Source organism: Mytilus edulis, chromosome 3 (assembly GCF_963676685.1).
Source record: "Mytilus edulis chromosome 3, xbMytEdul2.2, whole genome shotgun sequence".
Lineage (NCBI taxonomy): Eukaryota > Metazoa > Mollusca > Bivalvia > Mytilida > Mytilidae > Mytilus > Mytilus edulis.
This window is the reverse complement of record NC_092346.1, coordinates 72,396,226-72,418,638: the sequence shown is the minus strand read 5'-3', so window position 1 is coordinate 72,418,638 and position 22,413 is coordinate 72,396,226. Positions and strand designations below refer to the sequence as shown.

The following is a 22,413-nucleotide window of genomic DNA, read 5'->3' as shown; positions in this document are numbered from 1 at the left end:
TATCATTTCAAATTTCTGTGTCCAGATGATTAATTTTTTCCCATCATTTGATATTTTCTGGTTGTTATTTTTTATTTTTTTTATTTTGATTTTTCGAAATTTGGAACGTATTTTTTGCAGATGCTACTTTAACATAATTAATCATTACTTTATAAGGTTTGACTACCTACATTATCATCATGTTATGAATATACCACTATACATTTTCTTTCTTTGTATTTTTGTTTTGTTGAAAATGATATAGAAAGTCTACATATTATTTCAAATCTGTACTTGGAATCATTACAAATGGATGCTAAATTGACGTTTATTATATTGTACGAAGATGATACTGCGCTACTGTATGAAAGTGCAGATATCATCGGAGGATTACAAAAAAAAAACCAAACTTGTATGTTTTTGAAGAATACAGAAAAATGAAAATTAGATATCAGTACAAACAAAACAAAAACTAGTGATTTTTAATAAGCAGAAAGTAAATAATGTCAGAATTGTATGATATATGAAAAAAGCATTAAAACAGTAAGATTATTACTGCTACATTGGTATACTTCTCAATTACAACAGTAGATTTTTTAACTGGCCTGTGCTTAATCAAGGAGTTTTTTTCCGTGCAGGCCTGTGCTTAATCAAGGAGTTTTTTTTCCGTGCAGACTGCACGGAAAAAAACTCCTTGATTAAGCACAGAAGTCTATCTGTGTATGCTCTGTACCGAAAAATCAGAAATAAATGTTTCCCGCGTCGACTTGCAGCTAAAACTTTTTTGACTCATTAGTTAGTCCTGTATTACCATATGCATCAGAGGTATATATGGGGATTTGAAAGTAAAGATTGCATTGAAAAATACACCTTCAATTTTGTAAATACATTTTGAAATTTGGAAGCAGTATACCATTTTGTATACCAAACTATATGGTATATGGGGAACTCGGAAGATTCCCTTTGGAATCTATTGAGAAAAGTTGTGGTTGTTTTGGAATAGTTTACTATTGGGAACAATAATTTGTCCTCAGTTATGTATACAATAATGATAAAATTACATTTTCTATATCCACCATATATAATTTAATGCACTCGTTACGCACGTTAAATTTATATTTGACGAAAGTAGATTTTGTTTCATTTGGTAAGATCAACCTCCATTGAATAAATTGTGGTTAAATAACATAAAATTTCATGACAACTTTAAAAAATGATCAGGTTATCCAAATTAGTTTTCCCAAATGAATAACTCTTCAAGAGCTGCCTTTTATTCAGGATACAAACAGGACATTCGTTTTCCTATTCGATAAAGCTGAAGCTGTGTGACAGGATTTGTATGGTAAAACTCAGATGCTCAAATTTAAAATTTCCCATGGAAACTGCATGGAAACGTGAAGATGGTCTGGGATACAAATTAAAAAAAAGATAAAATGTGTCATATCTGTGGAAATGTGGTAGGTGCACAGACACTTGTCTCAGAATCCCCCTCCCCCATTATATATATCTAGCCTAGTAGGGAAAGACTGAATTCTGGACATTTTTTTTTTAATTTAAAAATAAATGGGAGATAGTTTCTATTATAAATCTATTTTGTGCACATATTTTTGTAAACATTTATGTTACATGTATGTATGTTTTTATTTATAAATGAATATCGACATGCCAGAATAAATTAATTAGATGCAAAACATTTATGTATGTATGTTTTTATTTATAAATGAATATCGACATGCCAGAATAAATAAATTAGATGCAAAACTAGATGTCGTCTTTATTCCAGCTTCATATGCATATTGGGATTCTTTCATTCCCTCCAAAAACATAAAAAAAAATTGTTAACCAATACACATTGCCTTACTTAAGTTACTAAACTTACTTTTGATCAATTAAATTAAAACTAAGGTGTGTATCAATATTAATATAAACAGATATAATATGCTCCATATATATTGCGTGACAAGCACGGTACTTCACAAGGTTTTAGGTTTAGGAAAATATGCCCGGATGACTCATTCGCCGACATCGGTTCGATGAGAAAGCTCCAGCACTGAGACAAATTATACGTCTTATTGGTGAATATTAAGCTATGGCAGACTCTTCAGAACAGGAGGGTAATCCTCCTTCTGAAGTGGCGGTCCAGTCTGTAGCTGATCATACCTTATTTTTAGAGTATTTATGCAGAGTTGTACCCGCCCTCTTGGAGGACCGTGATTCAGCGACTGCATCTTTAAAAACAAGCTTGGTAGAGAAAGCGCACACGGAATGCATAAAGAAGTTTATAAGTGACCCACAAACGCCAGCTTTACTCATACAAAGATCGTCCACAAAAGGTAATAAAAAGTCGGATGACAAAATTATTGTTTTGTGAACTTTGAACTTAGAAAATGTCTGGCCACATAGATTATCATAATCAATATTATGCACTTGAATTAATCATACAGATTCAATGTACAAATACTGTGCAAGCTGTTTCCAGTATTGAAAGTCGTGTTTTGATATATTATAGGTAGATGTACATAAAAAAATATAAAAAGTCAAAAGAATTGAAATAGGCCACTTCACGGTTTAGTCCGTTAGTTCAACCATATTGTGAGTTCGTGGTCTAGTGGTTAAGACCGATGGCTACAGTGCTGAAGGTCCCGAGTTCGATTCTCACTCGGGGTGCTAAAAATCTCAGTACATTAGAAGGGTAATTTTCACCCTCTCACACACATCTCTGGTACCCAGACCGGAGTTTAAACTAGAATGGGTACGTTGGGGGCCTCGGTTGGTCAAAGTGTCCCTACTTTGACCTGGAGATCAATCTTCTGATATCTCTCTGGTTTGTCTGTTTCCACCGAGTGGCCCGGTGGTTCTCTCCGAGTACTTCGGCTTCCTCCACCACAATAACAGACTTCCCGGTGTCCTAGCACTCCCTTTGTGTTGAATTGGGTGGGGATTGGTTGTCCTTGTAAAAATAATTGTCGTATAAATATACGTTAGTGACACATCTCCATTAATCCCGTTAGGGAGTGTACATGGATGCCACTGTACCCTCGCAGCTTTCGAGGGGTTCTTCATATATCGGAGGCATTTACCAGTACATACATACATACATACATTGAATAGGTAGAAGCAGATTTTTTTTAGAAAGAGACGGAAATGATATGCTCTGTTTTAATGATGAATTCCTGAATTTTTCAGACCATTTTTACTTCAACTACAATGTATGAAAATATGCCCCTATTCAATAGATATTACTGAACTAACCACGAAGGGAACTATTTGGCTTCGCCTTCAGTCATCTTTTTTTGACTGGTAGAAAGTTGCATGTGATATCTGTGGTCATCGATGACATTCATGTGCGTATTTCTTAACTTTAAAAATGGTGTCAGACTGTCCATTATAGGCATAAAGATTTGGAATCATTAAGAATAGGGCTCTTCACAGTTAGTATGAAGGGGGATAGGAGGGGTCCTGATCCCGAAATCCCGGGCTTAAAAACATGAAATCCCAAAATCCCTGGCGTAAAAACATAAAAACCCGAGGTCCCGAAATTCGAAAAAAAAAGAATTACGAATCCCGAAATCCCGAGCTTAAAAACACCTCCTCCCGGAGTCCTGATTAAAGTCTTATCCCCCCTCTAGTATGGCTATATTGGATAGGGGCCAGATTTTTTTGAAAGAGGTGGAAATAGTATGAAAGTATGGGAAATCCTATGCATGTTTCAAAGCAACTGCTCTGTTTTAATTATGTTTTCCCGTATTTTTCACACCACTTTTTCCTCCATCATGAAAATCTGCCACCTATCCAATATGGGGGCTCCATGGGGGAAATACCCCGCAAATAGTGACATTTGGCAGGTATACATTTGTACTATTTGGTATTTCAACATCCACTACTGGTTTATATTAGTTTCTTGTCAAACCAATATCTAATCATAAATCTTCTGGGCAAAACAGTGTGTTTGGGACTCAGGAGATACAACCAGGACACGTCCCAGGAACTCAGGGTTTCAAAAATGATGAGTCCAGCTTGATTTGCATTCCCATGAGTCCAGGACTTACGAGTACCCTACAAACCATAGAGTACCACACAGCATTTAGGGGAAAGAGCAAGAATGGTTAGCTCGGGGGTCAAAATAATTTTTCTGACATGTCTTCCTGCAGATTGTTTCCTTGTGAACTAGCTATATATATAATATCATTTATATAGCATGTTAAAGATCTGAATAAGATTGTCTGTCTAGTGAAAGTAGTCCTACATTCTTGAATGAGATTATCAGTTCTCACCTGCATTTAAATTGTCACAGCACATTAAACAGACATCCATCTGTACATCCTATCTATGAACAGTTTATGAAATCTGTCATCAGATATTCAAGTAACAAGTTACAAAATGATTTGTACAATGACTATGTATAACCATACTTGTTACTGCAGTCCAAAAAGTCAGTAAGTTGACTTTTTGGACTGTTGCTTGGTGATTTTTTGGCAGTCATTTAAAATTATTCCCTTTATAACTTATTATTTTGACCCTGTTTAATCCAGACATTTTTACTGCAAATCTTCCTACTCAATTCCCTTTTTATTTTGTAATGAATTTAAACCAAAATATGATATCCAGCTAAGAGTGTAGCTGCAGTTTGACATAGAACCATACAAAAGGTTAGTAAATGGAAATACAATACTTGCCAATATTTCAGATGACTCTGAAGAAGTTGGAGAAGGGGGAGAAGGAGATGGGGAAGGAGTTGTATCCTACCATATATCATCAGAAGTATTATATTCAAGTTCAAAGGTTACCAGGTATTTATGATTTAACATAAATCTAACGAAAAGTTACTTTAATCTTTATACTTTAATGAATGAGATGAACTACTCACATCTGCAGTTTTATAAAAGATTGTTTGTTAAGGGAGTAGACCTTAATTCAGGAGATAGCTCATTAAATCAGTTAGGCGTTTGTAAAAGGCAATTTTCATAAATTTATCTTTAGCATTTACCTGAAACAGATTAAAAATAATCTATGTAACATAGAATATTATAATATATTTATAAAAATGGTTGCCACCAACATACTGATGATTTTTAGTTATTTCCCTTAACCTAGGTCTAAGCCTTAACATTAAGTGGGAAGTATTTTATTTTTCTTTAAACTTGTATATTTGAAAACTTTGGTAAGTTTCGTCATATATTGTTTTGTTTCAGCTACCTTTTACTTTAATCTATAGAAAAGATTGATATTTTTATTCTAATAAATGTACTAAACATCAATAAAAGGAAATGACTAAACACTGTCGTAAATCTCGTAATTGAACAGTAATTGAATACGGTAATAATTGAACACAGTAATAATTGAACACATAAATAATTGCACACAGTAATAATTGAACATGATAATAATTGAACACGGAAATAATTGAATACAGTAATAATTGAATACAGTAATAATTGAACACAGTAATAATTGAACACGGAAATAATTGAATACAGTAATAATTGAATACAGTAATAATTGAACACAGTAATAATTGAACACGGTAATAATTGAACACAGTAATAATGGAACACAGTAATAATTGAACACAGTAATAATTGAACAAGATAGTAATTGAACACGATAATAATTGAACACCGAAATAATTGAACACAGTAATAATTGAACACGGTGGAAGTCAATATATATATATATATAAATATTTGCCCTTATACTGAATTAACATATTTTATTAGTTTGACACAAGTTTTTTACTAGTACATATTTTGCAGTATGATTTTGATCAAGAGAGGACAAATAATTGAAGCAGACAAAGGATTTCCTCAGCAGCTTCGTGTGATGAACTTGAGTGAAGGATCTCCATATGAAACTCTCCATGCATATGTCAGCAATGCTGTTGCTCCATACTTTAAATCTTACATCAAGGAAACTGGCAAGGCAGAGAGGTAGGAACAACTTGATACAGTCATACACTTTATAAATGATATATTACTCTACTTGCTGTATGCTTAAATGGGACAGTCATCAGGTCATACAGAAAAGAAAATGGAGCCTTGATATAAGTATATTATTCAAATAGATATTTGAATAATTGCCTAAAAGGAGAGTGAAAGTGAAAAAAAGGAAATATTTACACTCATTTATATCAACCCTTTACTGTATTGTTTAGGAAACTACGAACTGAAAGATTTTTTCTCAATTGAATTCATTACTGCAGTCAAATCTATCTAAAGTGAAACTTTTTGTTTGGGCTAAACCTTTGTTGGTTTAAACTTGTGTTATGTTTAAAGAATATTCATTGGATGTTCTTGTAAAATAATTTTGTTAGACAAGTTGGTACTGTTAAGAAAAGTTTCACTGTATTATTAAAGTATTGATAATTTTTCAGGGATGGAGATAAGATGGCTCCAACTGTAGAAAAGAAGATATCTGAATTAGAGATGGGATTGTTACATCTACAACAGAACATTGATATCCCAGAGATAACTCTTCCTATACATCCCATGGTCATGTCCATCATCAAGAAATGTCAGGAGGAAGGGAGAAAGACCAAAGTAGAAGATTTTGGAGATAAAGTAGAAGATCCCCAGTTCTTGAATGCTTTACAGAGTGGTGTCAACAGATGGATCAGGGAAATACAGAAGGTAACAATATATTACATGTATATCTTGCAGATTTTTTATTTTAAATAAGAACGTTGTCCATTCCAACATGAGGCAGTTTTTCCTTGAAAAGTTTGAATGCCTGAAAGCAAATATGTAGAACAAAAAAAGAGAGAGAGAATTCAATTTCTAGACTGGTGTGTTATGAAAATTGGAAGGATTTCTTTTTAAAAATTCAAATTGGCAATAGTGACCCATTTATCATTGTGACTTGTATCCTATTAATTATTCAGTTGTATAAAAATATGTTCATGCAATATTGTGTTTATAAGTTAACTTGCATTTTATAAATGACTTATGTTAACACTCGATCCTTTTCACAGTTCAGTTTTATAGTTTCTTTTGACATAAACATGATAAAATTGGGAATGGAAAGGGGGAATGTTAACAAAAAGACAACAACCCAACCAAAGAACCGAAAAAACAACCAAAAGGTGTGCTTCACCTGGCCCCTAAACATGTTTACATATATGCAATATCATTAAATATTCAGATTGTACTAATTCAATAGCTTGTACTTTTGTTATAATAATTGATATTTCTTCTGCAGGTTACAAAACTGGACAGAGATCCATCTTCAGGAACAGCTTTACAGGAAATAATGTTCTGGTTGAACTTAGAGAGGGCGTTGTTACGTATACAGGAGAAAAGGGAGAGCACTGAGATAGTACTGACATTAGATATTCTCAAGCATGGCAAAAGATTCCATGCTACTGTCAGTTTTGACACAGATACAGGTGATTAGAAATATTTCTTGTTTACAATTAAACTTTTATACCATTTAACAAAAGCACCCATACAATTTGGAAAAGTTGACCTCAATTTCAAAATATAAATAAGGTTAACATTTTCATCAATTTGCCAAAAAATATGATAATATGTATTGATATTAGAACAATATATTAAAGAAACTAGAAAAACACATTTAGGTTGATATATCTGTTCCTTTTTGAACATGAAAATATGAGTTTAAAATTGAATATATTAATCTAATAGGACTGAAGACTGCCATGGCCACAGTAAATGACTACAATCAACTAATGAAGGATTTCCCTCTGAATGACCTATTGGCTGCCTCAGAGTTGGATAAGATCAGAGTAGCACTACAGGCCATATTCCTTCATTTGAGAAAGATTAGACCAACTAAATATCCAATTCAGAGAGCACTCAGATTAGTGGAGGCTATATCAAGAGATCTTAGCAGTCAACTTCTGAAGGTAATGTTTTATCTGAAATAATTATATTAACATCATTTACATTTACCAAAAATTAAAAAGTATATGTGAAGGAGGACGGACATTCAAATATGTTTTTAACTGTGAATTAGGATAGACCAAAAGTTTGAAGAATAATCATTGCCCTAATCCTTACTTAAGCAGAGAAATATGTTTTTTTTTTTTAACTTTTTTGTAATAACAAATACATTCACCTTGAAAATGTTGTGTCTATCATTTAAAAATCAAAACAACAAAATTTAAGATTATCTTTTTATGCCCCACCTACGATAGTAGAGGGGCATTATGTTTTCTGGTCTGTGCGTCTGTCCGTCCGTCTGTCCCGCTTCAGGTTAAAGTTTTTGGGCAAGGTAGTTTTTGATGAAGTTGAAGTCCAATCGACTTCAAACTTGGTACACATGTTCCCTATGATATGATCTTTCTAATTTTAATGCCAAATTAGAGATATAACTCCAATTTCACGGTCCAATGAACATAGAAAATGAGAGTACAAGTGGGGCATTCGTGTACTGAGGACACATTCTTGTTTATTTCTATAATTTAATTTGATACTTGTTATAGGTACTTGGGACTAGAAGATTGATGCACATTGCCTATGATGAGTTTGAGAAGGTGATGAATGCCTGTTTTGATGTGTTTGGTACCTGGGATGATGAGTATGATAGATTGCAAGGTCTACTACGAGATCTGGTGAAGAAAAAGAGAGAAGAACATTTAAGGATGGTATGGAGAGTCAATCCTGCCCACAAACGTCTACAAGCCAGACTTGATCATATGAGAAAGTGAGATTTATCAGATTTAGAATGAATCTCAATTTTTATGTGGATAGATTTGTGTCTGAAAAATTTCATATACAGGTTGTCTTTATATTGAACTTGTTCAGTCTAAGTGAAGAGCACTCTATTCCTCATTTCTGTTTTCAATTTTATTCAATTCTAAACAGTGTAATTATCAGTACTGTTTTTGGATTTCGACTGAAATCAAAAGAAAAGCTGTTTCTTCCAAAATTTCTTGTGCATTTCATTCAAGAAAAATGCATAAAATGCTAATCAATATAAATTTGTAGATTCCGTCGCCAGCATGAACAATTGAGACAGGTGATTGTGAGAGTGCTACGTCCTACTACCACAAAGTCAGCAATCAGAGCTACAACACCAGCATCAGAAGAACCAGAACAAAAAATGGGTGAACCTATGGTTGATGAGGCTGCTGATGCAAATGCTATTGAGGTAATTGTGTTAAGAATGACAGATTTGATGTAAATGCCTTACATAACCTCTTTTATTTGATAAAATAATATAAAATAATGAAAAATATAATTTTACAATAGTTGACATGTCAGAAGTTGCATGTAGAATTTCTGTTTTAAAAAGCTCAAGAAAGAAACTTTAAAAGTGCTGGTACAGGAAAAAATGTTTTATAAAGAAAAATATTTATATATTTGTTTTAGAATATACAAATATGCTAAATTTGAATTTGTGACTGATATTTTTATAATAATATTGACTTCTGTCTATTTGTTTTCTCTTTTTTAGGAAGTGAATTTAGCTTATGAGAATGTTAAAGAAGTTGATGGACTGGATGTGTCTAAAGAAGGCTCAGAATTCTGGGAGGCAGCCATCAAAAGGTAATTAATCAATGTGAAACATCAATTATGAATGTCTGAAATGGTATATTCAATTATCAAATCATGAGCTTGAGTAAAATTGTACACACAAGATTGGCAGACCATATTAGAATACACTTCAAATGAACTTTGTTTTATATTTAAGGTATGATGAGAGAATAGACCGTGTTGAGACCAGAATCACAGCCAGACTGAGGGACCAACTTGGTACCGCAAAGAATGCCAATGAAATGTTCAGGATTTTCTCTAGATTCAATGCTCTGTTTGTACGACCACATATCAGAGGTGCCATCAGAGAATATCAAACTCAGCTCATACAGAGAGTCAAAGTTGACATTGAATCTCTTCATGAAAAGTTCAAGGTAACATTACCCAGCATTTTAATATTCTTAACTGAAAAAGATAATCATTCATTAGCTTAGAATAATGTTGAAATAACCAATAAAAATTATGGCCATCTTCTTCATCTTGCCATAAGAGTAACAATTGTATTCCAGATTCATTATAAGTGCTGTATTCATTATAGAAGTGAATAAAATCATAAATACTATTGAATTCTAGTTGTTTTCCATTTAGATAAAATATGTTAATAATTTTATTTATGATTATGTAAATACCAAAGATGCAATGGATTTGGCCTAATCAATGAAAAATTATATTATTACAGGTCCAGTATGCCCAGAGTAAATCTTACAAGATGAGTAAAGTAAGAGATCTACCACAAGTGTCAGGAAGAATTGTATGGTCAAGACAGGTAATGTTTATGAAGAAATTCATTTTATATACATGTATGTAAATGTAATACTGTAACAAAGATAAATTCTGTAAATTCAGAAATTATGGGTGTATTTATTATTGCAATTTTGTCAATTTGGATTCAAATGCGATTTTAAATCTTGCGATATTGAGAAAAATACTGTTTAATTCATATAAAAAATTACAAAATGCTAGTTTTAAATATTGCAATTATAACCCTGTCGCATTTTTTGCAATAATAAAAAAAAATTGCAATAATTTCTGAATTTACAGTAATAAGATATTGTTATCTCAATAATATGGGCCCAGGCAAGATTTCTTTATGTTTGTAAGAAAGTAATGAAAATAAAAGTACTGGTTGAGAAAGTTTTAATTGAGTTACTGCTAGATATTGTTCCCTAAAATTACATGAATCTGACTGCTTTTTCTGAGTGTGTTTCTTCATTGAACAAGCTAGCCTAAAGATATTTGTGTTATATGTCATTACAAATTTTGAATTGTGTAACATTTATGGTAAACATTTTACAGATTGAGTACCAGCTGAATGCTTATCTAAGACGTGTAGAAGATGTTCTAGGTAAAGGTTGGGAAAACCATGTGGAAGGACAAAAGTTAAAGGCTGATGGGGATAGCTTTAGGATGAAATTGAATACACAAGAACTATTTGAAGATTGGTCTAGAAAGGTACAATGTTTAATAAATGATATGTTGTACTATAGGATTAAACACATTTTTTCTAGAGGTTATTGGTGTGTAAACCGGGGCGATTAACTCACAAACTGAATAAAAGTCCAAAAGACTTTTATGTTAAGTTTGTGAGTAAGAGACCCGGTTTACACATCAATAACCTCTAAAAAAAAATGTGTTTAATCCTTATAATTCTTCAGCCAAACATACCCCATTATTAATTTACATTATTTGTTTGACGGCTACTATATTTACCATCAAAAGCACAATGGCATGTCGTAACTTAGGAGTTAGCCGCCATCTTGACTTTCTAAAAACCATAAATGTCTGATAAAAACAGAATCTAAAATGAAATAGCACCTACCTCAAAAACTGCATTTTAATTAGATATTATCCGAATTTGAAGCGTACATGTAACGAAATAATCTTTCCCTTGAAAATATTCATTCGTGTGACGTCTTGTTTTGCCATGACTTAAATTTGCCAAATCCTTCATGAAATTTTGCTGAATTTTATTAAAATTTTATTTTTATACATTTTCGAAGCTTTAGGATGTTTTTTTTTATTTCTTTTTTTGTTATATATGTATTAGAATAGAAACAACTGTTATGTAATTGTTTTATAATCTCAATTTGCTGAAAATCCCAGTATCCTTGCAAGAATGTGTATAGTGCATGAATAGATTACGAAAGTAGTTTCGGAAACATGGTTTATCGAGGTGTAAACCAAGAGAAAAGTTCTAATTGACCAATCCAATTCAAGTATTTATAGATATGCAAATGATATAAGAATTATAAAATATTGAATGATTTAACCCTTTCAACGCTATACACGGCATATGCCGCGATGACATATGCCGTCCGCCACTGCTATTCGCGGCATATGCCGCGATGACAACGGATTTTTCATAAGGACTCTTAAACCATTCGGTTTTCATTCGGGTCCTCTCTAATTTTTCCTTGTATGAATCGAGGATATGCAAGGTCTCATTTGCGCTTGAAATCCCGGCAATTTTTATTGTAAAATCATGCAGTAGAAGGAAAATTGAAGGAAAATAAAAACAAATATTTTGACAAATGCAAATGGCGGAAATCGGAAACGAAGCTGTAAATATGGAAATATTTCAGCATTTCTATGGCGAAACTGACGACGAGGATTAGTTAAAAGGTTTCTTGTTATCTCAATGTGTTTATTACAATCAATTCGTGTGGGAAATATGATTTGATCGATCATTACGAGACGTAGAAAAAGGGGGGAAACGGAGGTTGACTGAAAATTTTGAGGACGGAGCCACTGATTTGTGCCATGATTACATAATACGTTGTGTATGGTGCAATACGCTACAGAATCGAGCAATTGGTGTCTTCTTTATTATATGGCAGATAAAAAACAAAATAGATGAAGACTAAAAGTAGTTTTTATTCAAAATTCAACACAAATGTAATAAATTACACCTTTTACCTGTTAATTACCTGAAAATGCAGGTAACCTGATAAAAATTTTACTGAAATAACTGCCTAACATTACAGTTCATACTCTCCTGAGCATTTTTCATGCAATAACCTTTTCTGTATCTCTTATAATAAAAAAGATACAGCAGTCTGAAAAGAAATATACTGTTCTAATGAATGAACACAAAAAAAATGCAGCAGCAGCAGCCATTTTTCTATTTTTTTGTGTAGCGTTGAAAGGGTTAAATTTGGTGAAAATTGTAATGAACACAAAGTGCTAACCACAATGGAATGTTCTATTCTAAAACATATGATGAATATTGAAAATATAATAAGTTTTCAACATTGCCATCATTGCATATTATTAAGTTGTGAAATAATACATACATGTCATTTAAAATTTAAAAGTTTAAAAGAACAAATACTACTCTGACACCACGAAAGAGAATACTAAAAATATATTTAGTTGTGAGGATACTGTTCATTTTAAGTTGTGTGTAAATACATGTGTCAATTAAAAGTTAGATAGTAAAAGAGAACAGTTACTATGCAACTTGAAAGAAACATATGGTATGCATTTTGATCTTCAATGTAAAGTTTTTCTTGACATTTTATAATTTGAATGTATCTATTCAGGTACAAGGAAGGCAGTTGGTCGTCACAGGAAGAATTTTCAGTATTCAGAGTGTGAAACATAAATCAATGAAGAAAGGAAATGTTCTGAGGTTGTTTGTCAACTTCCAACCAGAGGTTATCACCTTATCAAAGGAGGTACTGTATAGTTTCATATTTCAATTTACATGCAATGTAATTTTATTTTTTTACGAAAATGTGTAAATCTGAAGGTTGAAAAAATTTGCATTATAGCTTATGGTTAAATATCTGACAGAGTATTATGTACATTATAATTTTACATTATTTATGCTCAGTGTTCTCCCCAGAATATTCAAATAGCACCATGGCTCCTATACATTCTATTATAAAATCTTCCAACAGGATCATGGTAGAAAATGTAGCACTAGGGTACCACAGTGTTTCAAGGCTCTGGGGGGGGGGGGGGGGGGGAGTGAAGCAATTGTGTCATTTATTGAGAAATAAAACTGGTATGTTTAATTTTGTAACACATGTATATTTTTTTTACAGGTGAGGAACTTGAGATGGTTGGGATTCAGGGTACCATTGGCTATTGTAAACAAAGCACATCAAGCCAATCAGCTGTATCCATTTGCAATCTCCTTGATTGAAAGTGTTAAAACCTATGAAAGAACTCTAGAAAAGGTATGTAGATAAAATAGTATACACATTTTATATGCAAAAGTCTTTTGAAAATGACAGAATAGTTACAAAGATATATACATTCATCAAAAACAGAAATTTAGTTCAGTTTGTGGGAAAAAAAGATTTTAAAATAATTATAGTTAAAATGTAATCTATGAAGAAAAGGAAAATCATTATTAAAAGACTTGGTTTCAATAATTATATACTCGTGTATTTTCTTTTTTCAGATTGAAGACAGACCAACAATTGTTTTATTAGTAGCTGGACTTAGGAAAGAAGTACAGACTCTGATCGGAGAGGTACATGCTTTTATGAATTGAAAATTATAGAAAAGAAAAATTGTTGAATCGTTTGTACAAAGTAAATTCACTGTTTGTAAAATCTTCTATTGAAAAAATATATACAATTTCATTTCATTTACTGCAGAAATATTTTCTTGTATGCCAATTTTTGTTGCTTGAGGAAAACTTGCATTTTTTGGCTAATTCAAAGTTTGCATACAAACTTATAGAAACATGTTATTGGTTGAACATTAGATTAATGGTTCGTCTGAGCATGCAAAAGCAACAAAAATTTGTATCCAGCAAATAATAATGAAGACAGTTTTACCTCATCATGCTCATAGAGGTAATTGTTCAAATGCAATGATTCATTAAAAATAGTGATTACATTTTTACTTTCAGGGTTGTGCACTTGTTTGGGAATCCTACAAACTAGATCCTTATGTACAGAGACTTGCTGATACAAACTTTAATGTGCAAGAAAAGGTTTGTTGAAAATATATGATTTTACATAATAAAATCTTCAAACTGGTCAAATTGGGGATGGCTATCACAAGAAACTTAAAGTTTAAAATTAGCTATTTAAATTTGCTGAAGTATATCACAAATTATTGCATGCATTTATCATTACAGTTTTTGAAAAAATGAACATGTAAGTCAGATTGATTATTACAAATTTAGAAAAAGCTGCACACAGATATATGCATCAGATATCAGAATGGGAGTTCTTGTTAATAAAATACTCACCCAGTCACCTTATTCGCTATAATTTCTGAATTTACAGAATACAAATGGTCATCATAATTATGTGAAATTTTGTAATAGTTTACCACCTCTCATGAAACATTCGTTTATTTCCAATTTCTAATATTTGTGTCAGATGATTAAAGACTTTGCCAGCTTAGTTCAACCATTTTCTTTTAACAGGTTGATGATTTGGCAGAGATGGAGTCTGAGATTGAGCTTGAGGTGAAAGCTTTAACAACATGTTCCTACAGTAACATCACATTCACAGAAATCCTGAATCGTATACAGAAAGCTGTTGACAACCTCAGTCTTCATGCATACTCAAACCTACAACAATGGGTTGCCAAACTTGATGAGAGAGTAAGTATTAGTACAAAAAATCAGACTTGAAAATATATTTTGAGATGCATTGTTTTGTATATTGGCACTTCATGAGAAAACACATTGTTTATCATAATAAAGACTTAACTTTTGACTGCAAAGGATTAGATGTATGAACTTTTATATGTTAAACGGAAACATCAGGCAATATATCATATTTTATATATAAACTGCTTGATGTTAAAACTTCCTGTAATTTTAGGTTGAGGAAGCTTTGGCTTTCAGATTAGAAGCTGGTTTGAAGGCATGGACAGAAGTTTTGAAAAAGAAAGCTGAAGATAAAGACGACACAGTTGACCAGTCAATGGACACTGATGCACCACAACAGGCTCATAAACCAGGTGGAGATCCACAAATCAAGGTACCATTGGAGTCTGTAATTGATAAGTATCAATGATTTGTTATCACATCAAAGATTCTGCAGCAATTGTACTTTTCAAACTACCAAGTAGTTTATTTATATACACATTAAGATAAGAAGATGTGGTATGATTGACAATGAGACAACTCCTCACAAGAGACCAAATGACATAGAAATTTACAATTATAGGTCATTGTAGTGCCTTCAACAATGAGCAATACCCATATTGTATAGTCAGATATAAAAGGACTTTTATCAATTCATTACATTTTATTTTAACTTTTGCTAATTAAGAATATCTCTTTATTCCCATTTCCTCTTCGAAAGCAAAATTGGCTTTGTAAAAGATAATCAGTGTCTTGCCAAAAAATATAACCTTTAATGGCTTTAAATTTTGACCTTGGAAAGCATCAAATTTTCATATATGCAAATAAATGAATAGGTAAATATATTTGAAGACCATTATCAACTGTCAAAATTCATGATTATGTTTTTTAATTTTCAGCCTCTGATTCATGAACTGAGGATTACAAACCAAGTGATTTATGTTAATCCTCCAATAGAAGAAGCTAGAGTGAACATCATGCAGGAACTGTTTGCCTGGGAAGCTGTCATCACCAGTTTACCAAGAATTAGACACTCCAGATACACAGTTAGTGTATTGTTTTAATGTCAATACTATATTGCTAGACTTGTAATTATGTCATTTATAAAAGATTGAAAATTAACCTTGTAGTTAAATAATTGACTAACAAGAAATATGAGATGGAATTATGTTTATAGTTTGGTAATATTGGTTAATGAAATTGACAGTCTGAGGATATGAGAAATCGAAAAATGTGAGTGAAAATTAAAAAAAAATTGTAATAATCCTATTTTCTTACATTTATACAGGTTGGTTTGGAAGCTGAATCAGAATCAGAAACAACCTACAAGAAAGTATTGACAAAATTACCAACAGGACAGAGAATATTAGAGGATGCATATTCTGCCATGGAGGGAGTCATGAAGGAATTCTCTAAATATGTCAATGTAAGTATTCTTTCACTACAATAACAATTATTTCATTGGAGTCACACTTAAATATATTTTTGTTTGCCCAAACCCTATCTAAAGATTGGACAGTGGGTTGGTAGGTAGGCATTTTCTTTTTTCTTCAGAAAAGATTGATTCAAGTGTCATACATTTTTATGGCCCCGCAACAAAGTTGTTGGTGCCATACAGTTTTACCCTTGTCCGAAATTCCGTAATTCCGTAATTCTGTAATTCCGTCATTCCGCAACAAACCATTATACAGAGTTTTTTTCTAAACGCCTTCAGATATTCGGCTGATTTTTGGTATGTAAGTTAACCATGATGAGTTACAGATCAAGTTTAAGTTTTGTAACGCTCAGCTAAGTTTTGCCGAAATTACGGGCTTTGGACTTTGATAAATTGTTGAAAATCACAGTTATACAGACTTCTTTTCTAAATGCCTTCAGATATTGGGCTGATTTTTGATATGTGAGTTAACCCTGATGAGTTACATATCAAGTTAAAGTTTTGTTTCGCACCGCTAATTTTTGCTGAAATTTTGGGCTTTGGACTTTGATAAATTCTTGAAAATCACAGTTATACAGACTTTTTTCTATACGCCTCCAGATTTTGAGCTGATTTTTGATATGTGAGACTACCATCATGTTTGTGTCCACATTTGTTATTTAAATTGCAGATTTCCCAACTTTTTGGGACGGGGCCATTCGTGTTGCTTTGACACATCTAGTTTTAAAAGTCTTCATGTCTATCTGACCAAAAAAAAACTAATTTATTTCGCATCAGGACAATAGATGATTGACATAGAACTGTGTGAAGAAGTAATTTGCAATTTTACATTTGTATGTGCATTTCAGACCATTTGGTTCACGGAACTTTCACAGCATGTTCCTTGTATGATTATTTTTGACAGTAGATGAAGAGTATTGCTTTGTAAATCATGTGATAAAAAAAATATGAAAATATAAGATTTAGAACTTGAACATCATTACTATCTAGAGAATCTATTATGTGGTTACTCTCCATTTCAGGTTTGGTTAAGATATCAGGCCTTGTGGGATTTGAACCCAGATGTACTTTACAGCAGATTGGGGACCAAACTTAAGACTTGGATGTCAACGCTGGAAGAAATCAAGTAAGATCAAGTAGACCAGACTTGTCTTTTATTAATAGACATAAGTAAACAGAGATGTGTATAGAAGTTGGCATATTTCCCCTAAAATGAAACATATTGTGATAAAAAAAAAATGATTTGATATATTTAAATTGTGACAGATTCTATGAAAGATATATGAATTGCTAAATACAGATAAAAACATTATAGAACATTCACTCTACTAGGAATTGAATAGAACTTTTATGTTAGAATGTGTCTCTTATCCTAAATTCTGGATCCTGAACTTTTTTTAACTTTAAAAGATTTACATAACTAAGAATTGACGTCTTTATTGTACATTATTGATTTCAGGGCTTCGAGGAAGACCTTTGATACATCTGATACACAGAAACAACTTGGACCAATCATTGTACAGTATGGAAAGGTATTTATTGCTTTTATTATCTAGTATGATTTCCATAGATTTAAAGATGAAAATTTAAAATTGAATGTTAATGAACTTGAAAATATTTAGGTTTGGATACTTTATTTTAGATAAACAATATTAAAAGAAATTGAGTTTTAATGAATTTATTTAATGTATCACAAAATATTATTTAAAGCTATTTATTTAAAGGTACAATCTAAAGTGAGTTTGAAGTATGATTCATGGCACAAAGAAGTTCTGACTAAATTTGGTAGTTTCCTTGGAAATGAAATGACAGAATTCCATGCAACTATTTCAAAGGTATGTTAATTAAAAAAATCACTTTTTTATTAAATCAAATCCTTCATTAAGTGATGGAAGATGTATTTGGTGATCAGTATTTATCTATTCTTTCTTTTGTTTATACATACTCTTGTATCAGATATCATAGAAATTCTTAAAGAAAAAGCTTCATTACTGTCAATAAATCCTGAAAAAAGTTTGAGCTTCAAAATGTTCCATTGTTCATTTCTGTACATGCATTGTTAAAAACTGTTTTATAAATACAGCAAATCATGGTTGGTTTGACAAACTCGAAATACTTATAATATTTTACACTGCTTTCAAGAAAATGTAGGTCAGATGGTTGAAGCTGTTTCCTTAACCAATAAAATCTACTGACTTTTAGATTTATCTAAAAACCCAGTGCCATTTCTTTTGTGGCTATTAAAATGGTTTGCATATATATTTAAATTTTCTGTTTTTAGGCCAGATCTGAGTTGGAACAACAGTCTATAGATACAGCCAATACATCAGAAGCTGTTGGTCTGATTACACAAGTGCAGGCTCTCAAACGTAAAATGATCAACTGGGAGAAGAGTGTTGAGGTAGGCAAACATATCAAATAACCTCAGAAAAGTGATGCTGTTATATTAAATATAGTTTTTTTCAAATACTCACAGAAAAAATTGAATGCCCCAAAAAAATCATGGATTATGTATTATTATTTTTATTTACTTCTTTTGAAAAACAGGTGGCCTGAGAATAAATAAAGGTTGTCACTGGTAAATCGTTTAACATGGGGACAGAGGAAACAGCTTTGTAATTCAAGAGTTAGGTTACTAGTTATAGTAAACTCAGTTGTAATATATTTTATTTTAAAACCATGCCATCATCTTATTTACATTTCGGATTTTGTCTACAGAATTTTAATGAAAGCCAAAGAATTTTAGAGCGACAGAGGTTCCAGTTCCCAGCTAACTGGTTATACAGTGACAACATCGAGGGAGAATGGGGAGCTTTCTCTGATATTATGAAACGTAAAGACTCCTCCATCCAGACACAGGTCGCTAGTCTACAGATGAAAATAGTGTCTGAGGATAAGATTGTAGAGAGTAAGACTCATGATATGTTGTCAGAATGGGAGAAAGAAAAACCAATTGAGGTAAAACTGTTATATATATAAACTTTACATATTTCTAGTACATTATGAAATTAAAGTTTAACTTGATGAATATCTGCAATGTTTTAATTGCTTCAAAAATAAACAACCTTATGAAAAACAACAAAGTTAAAACAAGTGCACATGGTTATTGCAATTTATTTTATCCCGTGAAAAAAAATGGAAAATGTGGTAAATTACAATACTTATTTAAAATTATTTTAAAGGGAGAACTGATGCCTGATTCTGCAATGAAAGCACTGACAATATTTGAAGGAAAGTTTGGAAGACTGAAAGAGGAGAGAGATAATGTATCTAAAGCTAAAGAAGCTCTAGAGTTGTCTGAACCTGGTAAATATATTTAAACTCTATTATGGCATGGCAAGACTTATGTGGCAGAGATTATAGAGTTTGATATGTTCACTTGTTTGCTTTCCCCTTGCCCAATAAGATCGAAGAGGATGCATCTGTATATCTTTCTTTTTGCCATTTACTTGTTTATTAATCAGTCATAAGCTTTGGTTAAGTTTTTTTTAAAGTTCTAGATCTAAGAATCTACAAGCATAGAGAAACTACTTTTATGAGTCAAGGAGTTGTCAATTTTCTCTTGATGAATAATATTAATAGAAGAAAGAACTCCCTTAAATCAGCTTTAATACCTTGATTTTCTTTGATATGTAAGTAAAAAATGTTACATTACTAAACAAATGACTATAGAGAAATAAGATTTGAATTAAGTCTAAGTAGAAAATGTCCATGATAGGTTACTGTGGATTCATTCATTTTCGTGGGTATCAATTTTCATGGAATGAGGAAAATTTACATATTTCGTGGATATTAAATTTCATGTTTTTGCCAATCACTACATACAAAGCGTATAGAAAATTTGTAATTTCGTTAAATATTAGAATTTATGGTTCGCCTGTTCCGAGGAAACTCACGAAAATTGGTATCCAACGAATAATAATGAATCCACTGAATGGTATAAATAACTAAATTGTACATTGACTATCAATCATAGGCCAGTTGAGTCCAAGTGAAGAAAAGATGCAGGTGGCTCTAGAGGAATTACAGGACCTTAAGGGTGTCTGGATGGAACTACAAAAGATATGGGAACAGATTGAAGAACTTAAAGACAAACCTTGGTTATCTGTTCAACCTAGAAAGGTACAAAATAATTTAATCAATTATTAGCTCACCTGGCCTAAAAGGCCATGTGAGCTTTTCTCATCACTTGGCGTCCGTCGTCGTCGTCGTTAACAATTTTTCAAACATCTTCTCCTCTGAAACTACTGAATGGATTTGAATGAAACTTAGCATGATTGTTCCTTAGAGTATCCTGCACAAAGTGTGTGCTTCGATTTTTGATCCGTCAAAAAACATGGCCGCCGTTACTTAAAATAGAACATAGGGGTCAAATGCAGTTTTTGGCTTATATCTCAAAAACGAAAGCATTTAGAGCAAATCTGACATGGGGTAAAAATGTTCATTAGGTCAAGATCTATCAGCCCTGAAATTTTCAGATGAATCAAACAAACCATTGTTGGGTTGCTGCCACTTAATTGGTAATTTTAAGGAAATTTTGCAGTTTTTGGTCATTATCTTGAATATTATTATAGATAAAGATAAACTGTAAACAGCAAAAATGATCAGCAGAGTAAGATCTACAAATAAGTTAATATGACCAAAATTGTCAATTGACCCCTTAAGGGGTTATTGTCCTTTAATGACAATTTTTCACAATTTGTTCATCATATTTGCTAACTTTAAAAAATCTTCTCCTCTGAAACTGCTGAATGGATTTGGATGAAACTTAGCATCATTGTTCCATAGATTATCCTGCACAAAGTGTGTGCTTCGATTTTTGATCTGTCAAAAAACATGGCCACCGTTACTGAAAATAGAACATAGGGGTCAAATGCAGTTTTTGGCTTATATCTCAAAAACGAAAGCATTTAGAGCAAATCTGACATGGGGTAAAAATGTTCATTAGGTCAAGATGTATCAGCCCTGAAATTTTCAGATGAATCAAACAAACCATTGCTGGGTTGCTGCCACTTAATTGGTAATTTTAAGGAAATTTTGCAGTTTTTGGTCATTATCTTGAATATTATTATAGATACAGATAAACTGTTAATAGCAAAAATGTTAAGCAAAGTAAGATCTACAAATAAGTCAATTTGACCAAAATTGTCAATTGACCTCTTAAGGAGTTATTGCCCTTTAAAGACTTTTTTCACAATTTGTTCATCATGTTGACTTACTTTAAAAAATCTTCTCCTTTGAAACTGCTGTATCAATTTCAGCCAAACTTAGGCTAAATGAGTTTTAGAGTTTCAGAGTATCGATCTAGTATAAATTTTATATTTCATTTCCTTGTATGTCAAGAAACATAGCTCCTATGGCTAAAATAGAACATAGCAGAAAATGATTTTTTTTTTGCTTTTGAAGAAAATAGGACGATTCAAAGAACATTTAAATAAATTGAAAAGCCAAAATAATCATTGATGAGAGATTAAACCAAAAAAATTCAGGTGAGCGATTCAGGCTCTTGAGAGCCTCTTGTTTTTTTTTTTTGCTCCTTTTTGTCAGAAAATCAGAAAATTTTATATTATAATAATTTTGATCTTACATATGCAAATTTGAAATATATAAATTGACCTCTTATTTTATATGCAGAATGAGTATATTCTGTATGTAAACAAGACAAGACAAGACAATATTTTATTTGAGTCTCACCTCTTATAAAACATTTATATTATATTACAATTTCCAATATGAAACAAGAGCCACTCTAAAAAGAGTTATGAGAGACTATATATATTAAACATATTGAGTAATTTTAGTATAATCTTTAGATACTGAAGGAATGAGGCAATATAAGATTTCACTACATAGAGAATATTCTTGACAAGTCAGCAGGTAAAGTTAATGTCAGTTTGTTATTTTATTTATTTCGGAAAACAACATGAATAAGGATTGGATATAAA

At 31.9% G+C, this 22,413-nt stretch overlaps 1 protein-coding gene across 10 annotated transcripts in view; it reads left to right on the top strand.

The window, feature by feature from the left end:
* Nucleotides 1-1,956: 1,956 nt before the first annotated feature.
* LOC139517356 (cytoplasmic dynein 1 heavy chain 1-like) overlaps nucleotides 1,957-22,413 on the top strand; it is a 75,134-nt gene continuing 54,677 nt past the window's right edge. For all 10 annotated transcript variants that reach the window (XM_071308312.1, XM_071308309.1, XM_071308311.1 and 7 more), the window contains exons 1-27: nucleotides 1,957-2,312; nucleotides 4,667-4,769; nucleotides 5,733-5,906; nucleotides 6,350-6,605; nucleotides 7,174-7,360; nucleotides 7,620-7,840; nucleotides 8,420-8,640; nucleotides 8,925-9,087; nucleotides 9,394-9,485; nucleotides 9,631-9,847; nucleotides 10,153-10,239; nucleotides 10,770-10,925; nucleotides 13,016-13,150; nucleotides 13,523-13,657; nucleotides 13,885-13,956; nucleotides 14,341-14,424; nucleotides 14,866-15,045; nucleotides 15,269-15,427; nucleotides 15,933-16,079; nucleotides 16,322-16,459; nucleotides 17,491-17,594; nucleotides 17,928-18,000; nucleotides 18,193-18,303; nucleotides 18,750-18,869; nucleotides 19,187-19,426; nucleotides 19,651-19,774; nucleotides 20,445-20,590. In XM_071308312.1, the coding sequence (XP_071164413.1) occupies nucleotides 2,069-2,312; nucleotides 4,667-4,769; nucleotides 5,733-5,906; nucleotides 6,350-6,605; nucleotides 7,174-7,360; nucleotides 7,620-7,840; nucleotides 8,420-8,640; nucleotides 8,925-9,087; nucleotides 9,394-9,485; nucleotides 9,631-9,847; nucleotides 10,153-10,239; nucleotides 10,770-10,925; nucleotides 13,016-13,150; nucleotides 13,523-13,657; nucleotides 13,885-13,956; nucleotides 14,341-14,424; nucleotides 14,866-15,045; nucleotides 15,269-15,427; nucleotides 15,933-16,079; nucleotides 16,322-16,459; nucleotides 17,491-17,594; nucleotides 17,928-18,000; nucleotides 18,193-18,303; nucleotides 18,750-18,869; nucleotides 19,187-19,426; nucleotides 19,651-19,774; nucleotides 20,445-20,590 (4,089 nt within the window). In that variant the 5' untranslated portion in view covers nucleotides 1,957-2,068. The remainder of the gene's footprint in view (nucleotides 2,313-4,666; nucleotides 4,770-5,732; nucleotides 5,907-6,349; nucleotides 6,606-7,173; nucleotides 7,361-7,619; nucleotides 7,841-8,419; nucleotides 8,641-8,924; nucleotides 9,088-9,393; nucleotides 9,486-9,630; nucleotides 9,848-10,152; nucleotides 10,240-10,769; nucleotides 10,926-13,015; nucleotides 13,151-13,522; nucleotides 13,658-13,884; nucleotides 13,957-14,340; nucleotides 14,425-14,865; nucleotides 15,046-15,268; nucleotides 15,428-15,932; nucleotides 16,080-16,321; nucleotides 16,460-17,490; nucleotides 17,595-17,927; nucleotides 18,001-18,192; nucleotides 18,304-18,749; nucleotides 18,870-19,186; nucleotides 19,427-19,650; nucleotides 19,775-20,444; nucleotides 20,591-22,413) is intronic.